The sequence below is a fragment of the Lepidochelys kempii genome, chromosome 2, assembly GCF_965140285.1.
Source record: "Lepidochelys kempii isolate rLepKem1 chromosome 2, rLepKem1.hap1, whole genome shotgun sequence".
Taxonomy (NCBI): domain Eukaryota; kingdom Metazoa; phylum Chordata; order Testudines; family Cheloniidae; genus Lepidochelys; species Lepidochelys kempii.
In genome coordinates this window covers 104371905-104377904 of record NC_136381.1, presented here as the reverse complement: position 1 = coordinate 104377904, position 6000 = coordinate 104371905, and the positions used below count along the sequence as shown (strand labels likewise).

Sequence of the window (6000 nt, the reverse complement as noted above, 5' to 3'; positions counted from 1 at the left end):
CAGCTCTAGAGGGAAATCTGGAAGGCGCAGTTCCAGGAAGACTGTTTAGTCAAACAGTACCAGATGCATGTGTGGGATTCACTTTATGCTTTGGTTATGAATGAATGTAGTCAGCTAGGAATTTGTTAAAGACAATTTTTTTCTTAAAGAATTATGGTCAAGATGTGGTTGATGTACTTGGCATGGCTGGGTCTGCTGTATTATGACTTGGGGATTCGTGGCAATGGAAAGAAAGGGAAGCTTATATGAAGTCAGGTAGCATCATGACCCAAACATGTTGCTCAAATGAATTCAGTGTGTGAGCAGACATTTTATTTTTGTATAAAATGTGGCCACAATCATAGGGTGGTAGCAAAGAATTTGTAATAGCTACTTACTTTGTCCATGTTCAGAGAACTTCACAACAAGAATCCTCACATCACGTCTGTGAGGAAAGTATTATAATTTCCATTTTACAGATGGAGAAACAGGCGGAGATTTGCCCAATGCTCCCCACTGCCTCTCCTGCCAGAGCCTTTCACTGATACGTGTAGCTACACACCACAATGTGGATGCAGTCAGCTTTTCTCTGTGCCATGACATACCCTGCATGCCACCACCAGTGGTGTGCAATATAGACATTTGCCATTGATCCGATCATGCACTCACTGCAGTCAGATGAGGATTTTGATATTGACTTCAATAGGAATGGGAGCAGGCTGAATATCATCTCTAGGGAATGTCTCAGACTAAACTTACAGACAAAATGCAAAGCAAAGACAGACTGTGATTCAGGAAAGTGTTTAAACACATGCATTGGTCCACCCCTTTTCAGTGGAACACTTAAGCACATGCTTAAGAGCTTTCCTGATATAGATGCTTTACTGAATCAAGGTCATGGTGACTGTGGAATGGTAGTTCATTATGTATATTTCCTAATTAAACCCAAATAAGCTTGTATCAGTTTTTCCCTGTGATTTGGATCAGTCAGTGTTACATAGTTACAGTGTTACATACAACTGCAGCATCTGATGAGATGACCCAGAAACTCAGAGAGTTCAGCCAAACTTTGATTATGTTCACATCCTCCTAGTTTTTTCAGAAGAAACAAAACATTCTCTGAGGCAAGGTACCATACTACAAAGCTTCTATATCCTTGCTCTTGGCAAGATAGACTGCCCACAGCCTTGGTGAAGTGAATTTTTCTTCATGTATATGCAATACACCCCCAATCCAACATAAAGACCTCATTCATATGGTGAATTAAAAACAGCAGGGCCAAATCCTGCCCTCTGCAGCTAATAGACTTCAGAAAGGTTTCCAGGGGGTTACAGAACAGAACGTGGTGCAATTAATACAATGACGATGCAATATTTGATTGCAAGGCTAATACTGTACTGTTTGATTCATTTTCAACAGTGATCTGTCAGGGATTTTTAAAGGTGAGAATCGTCCATGGAGAAAAGAAAATGGCTTGTGTTGTTTTTTAAACATACATACAAAGGGCACGTTGTAAGTTTTTACAACTGTTTTCCCTGGAAATAATTGCTCAGTTCAGAACCGTTGTTTTTCAAAACAAAAAACCCCTCCCAAACAAACAAACAAAATAAACCTGGTGAAAAGTTTTTAAAAAATAAAATTAACAACCACAACACACACACAGACACAAGGTATCATACTCATAAGGGAAAGATTTCTGGTTGCATTTTTTATTTTATGAATACATATACAAGAGATGCATAATCTTCCATTATCCAGGCTTAAAAGTAACAGATTTATTTATTTTTTCAAAATAGCTTAAAGAAGAAAAATAAAAATTAGGGACAAAGGAGGTGCAACATATTCAAAACATACAGTTGATTATCTTGCTAAAGTTATTGCAGAAATGCAGACAGTGTGTGGGTGGGAGGAGGGGTTCAAAGCCTCACCAGGGATATTTCTGTAATAGATTCCTCCACTCACACTTTATTGACATTTCTGAAGTACAGAGTGAATAGCATCTGAGAATTATACCATATATCAATTTTTATTTCTTTGGCAGTAATGTCTTTTAAAAGAAGGAGAAAAAAGTGTGATTCTGTTGGCAAAAGACATTTACTTCTCTAATAAAATGAGTATATTAGTAGGCGGCAGCAGGATGCAAATAGCTTCAAATAGAAGAGCTTGTGATATATACGTATATATGTATATAATGTAAAAAGGCTTATTTTATATGAGAAAGGAAGATTTTTCAAGGTAACATAAAATGAACCACTCTAACACTAGCTTCCAGACTTGCTTTATTGGATCTATTTTCTAACTACAAGTGAAGCTGACATCTGTCAAACTTTTTATTTTTTTATATGGCAGTCTACAAGAAATGTTTCATGCAAGTTCTACAGTGCTAAACACAGGGTAAATAACTGGGATTAAACAGATTGGGAATTACAGACTATGATTAGGACCAGAAACAGCATAATATGTACATAGAGCCATATTATATTCTCATGTCTTCACAGTCATGTGCAAATGTGACATATATGGCTTTCAATATTTTTAAAAAAGAAAGTAAGACATAATTGTACAGAATAAGATATTTAAAAAATGTTTCAGAGAATTTCACTTTTTTGTGAAATCTGTTCAATTTTTATAACATTGTGGTTAATTAGTTACGACCTCAACACAGAGGTGTTGTTCAGGCATATTTCCAGTAGGGGTCACTGATTCCCAAGGCACAATATTAACGTTAAACATTTTTAAATTAAACCATGCTCTTTTTTTTTTTTTGGTTTGGTTATATGAAATAAGAAGTCATTGCTAGTTATATAATAAGCAATTGATTGTACAAAATACAATGTTAAAGACTACGCTACAAGCCTATCTGGTGCGCCATAAACATTAGCTAATCTGAAAACATATTGTACAGCGTTGTATATTAAACATTTGGTTTTTGGTAATATTATTTTTCGTACATGTAGCAGAGAATTATAAGGCTTCAGTGGAATAATAATCTTATAATTGAACAAATATTTTACACTCTTTCATAATGGTATTTACAATTTCTTTAATTCATATTTTGCCATTTGGTAAATAATTATGTATTTCGTATGTATCCTTCTTGACTGTCTAAAGTGCTTGCTTAACTGCATGAGGAAAGAAAATGCATACCTGTCTTAGGTGTAACAAACCATCAACAAAAGTAGCTGAAACATTGTTTGGGATCTGAAATGCATTCGCAGACATGGAAATTATTGCTGAATTCAGTGCCCTCACCAGGCAATCACCTATAGTACTTGTCATATATAAATATATGCATATATACTAGAATGTATGTACATGCATACACATACATCTATCATGTAATAGATAGATTTCAATTTTTTTGTCCATCAACCTTATTATTTTGTGCTATTCAACATACTTGTGCTATGACTGAAGCCAGATTAAAATCAAAATCTTAACATGCTGTGACTAACAATCCTATGATTCATTAGCAGAGAATAAGGACAGCATATGAAAAAAAAAGAAAGAGCTGAGATGACAAATTGGGAGGCTTTTGAAATGCACTGAGAATAAGGCAACAGGCTGTACATTACAGCAGAGGAAAAGCTGAAGAAATTCTGGAATTCATAAATGTATTTGACTTTGAGTAGGGATGTCATTCCCTTTCCCACTGGCTGTCTTATGATTTTTAAAATATCAATTGCCAGAATGCAAGCACGATAGCTTCTGCACCTACAAATACTTTTTATGGTAGAAAATTCAAAGCCTATTAAAAATGTCCTGATGCCACAATCTGGTAAAGTAAGGCACTTCCAGGGTTGAATTCCAGTGGTGCCAAAAGGCTCAGTGCTTGGGACAAGCAATCAGCTTTTGTTGAATTTCCCAGTTTTATCCCATGAAATGTGCCATCTTAGAGTTTATTCCCTCCCCTTTTTTTCTCCTCTTGAGATGATTTTCTTTAAAGAAGATATTTCATTGGTTGAAGAGATACTTCTTTGTAGGCAAGAGGTAAATCTTCAGTTCCTAACATTCAGTAAGGTGGAAGATCAGAGTGGTACCAAGTAATGTCTTCAGTTTATTCAGTTACGACAGCTCTGTGATGTAGCTGATATACCAGCTGAGCTAAAAGTGTATGGATTTGAATTAGTCCAGTATTGCAAGCTCTGAATGGACATTGGTGCTGGAGAGGTCATTCCTGATAATTTCATTTACTGTAAAGAAAGAACACAAGAAAAAAAAAAGAATGATTAGAATGAAACTACTGTACAATTACTATTTCTTCTGCTGTAAAATATGTTAAACGAAGCTTGCATCAGTTTCTTCATGGTTTCGCTATAGTTTTGAACACTAAGTGTAACATTAGTGAGTAACTGATATAGGCTGACCTAAGAGCAAAAGAGCAGGATTAACCATGGTTATTAACATGCAAAATACGTCACAAAAACAGCGGCATCTTGGGTCTTCTATTGCATTAAACATATTTAACATTTTTAATTAGTTACAAGTAAAAAGATGTCATTTGCTTTAGAACAAGCTCTGAAGCTCAAAGTAACGAACCCTGGAAAGTCTTAGAATACGTTATCTACTCCATATCTAGCCCATAGGACTGCTTGTTAGCCCTCTTTCCACAAAAGTGGCGTGCGCAAATCTGCCAGGTGCTGAACTGAGCACTTGAAGCTGCAACGCCTCTGCAGAACTGGACTACGCATGTGGACTCTTGCACTGTGTGCTATCATTAAGAAATAATAATCATAATGATAAAAATGTGTGTGCATGTGTTTGTCCACTACAGGTAGCTGTAAAATGAATAAAAATACTCTCCTTTCATGTTGATCAACAGCCACGAACATGTGACCTTTTCTCTTATGAATAAAGACTGAGAGTTGGGCAGGAGCAAGTTCAAACCCTGGCCAGAAGTTGAAGAAAAGAATAAGCAAGACGCATTATCTCAGCATCAGCCAGTCAGACTGCATCTCCACTGATAAAAGCATTGTTTTCTTTACTCGTGACTCTTCTTTCATTCTCCTCCCGCCCTCCCCCTCCCCCAAAGATCATCAACCCATATAGTTTCCCACACTCAACCTATGTCCATTTATCAGCTTGTGATTTTTGGCAGACGGACAGGAAATGACTGAACCTGGCAAAGGCCATCTACAGTGAACTGCACAACATCCCTTCTATTTCCACCCCACCTCCCTGCAGCCACTGCCACCATCTGATTTACATGAAGATAGACAAAATGCCATCAGGGAGGCTGTCATCGCTGCTGAGTTTCCTAACATTACTAGGAGGGGGAAACACATGCCCACGTCATGGAATGACCATGGAAAAGCCCAAGTTTCCCTTTGCTCATGGGCTGCAGTTTGCTGCCATCCAGATAACTCCATGTGTTTGTTGGCTAGAGCCAGGCCTGGCTAAAATCAACTTCCTGAAGCAATTAGTTGTTGGACATGTTTTTTCTTCAGACCTATTGCACATTTTATACCAACAGTACACAAATCAGTCAGGTTTTGAGTCCCAGAAGGTGGTCAGTGGATTGATAGATACCAATTCATAAGCAGGTCCTTCTTCAGCCACGGACTAGCAGTGGTATCGGTGATTACCCATTCATTTTAAAAAAAACTATAAGAGCAGTATGGAAATAACATGTAAAGACACAAAAACTTCTTTTGATGGTGCCATGGAGTTTATCTTTCATATTAGTAACCAGTGGAAACCAATTTAGGCCATAACCCCTGCCCTGTGACAAGGAGGTACATTGCACATAGCCTATTAAGGTAATAATGCCACAGATGTACAGGTTACAAGGCTCAGGACAGCTTTCTGAACTGCACCTCTCCCCAAACGTAAACACTTATGCCGTGGGAAAGATTTTCCTTGACAATCTTGTCAAGGAAGTTATCTTGATAAGCATCTCTGGCAACACTGGCTACACTACAAATCATATGGCATGTAAAGTGTGGCAACAAGTGCAAACTAACTGACGGCCAGATACAGAGTTACACCTTTGCTTCATATCTGTATAAGTTTCTTTCACAC

At 37.4% G+C, this 6000-nt stretch overlaps 1 protein-coding gene across 3 annotated transcripts in view; it reads right to left on the bottom strand.

The window, feature by feature from the left end:
- Nucleotides 1-1683: 1683 nt before the first annotated feature.
- NFATC1 (nuclear factor of activated T cells 1) overlaps nt 1684-6000 on the bottom strand; it is a 147555-nt gene continuing 143238 nt past the window's right edge. For 2 of the 3 annotated variants that reach the window (XM_073331805.2, XM_073331806.2), the window contains exon 10: nt 1684-4172. In XM_073331805.2, the coding sequence (XP_073187906.1) occupies nt 4105-4172 (68 nt within the window). In that variant the 3' untranslated portion in view covers nt 1684-4104. The remainder of the gene's footprint in view (nt 4173-6000) is intronic. The other variant, XM_073331807.2, reaches the window with a different exon arrangement.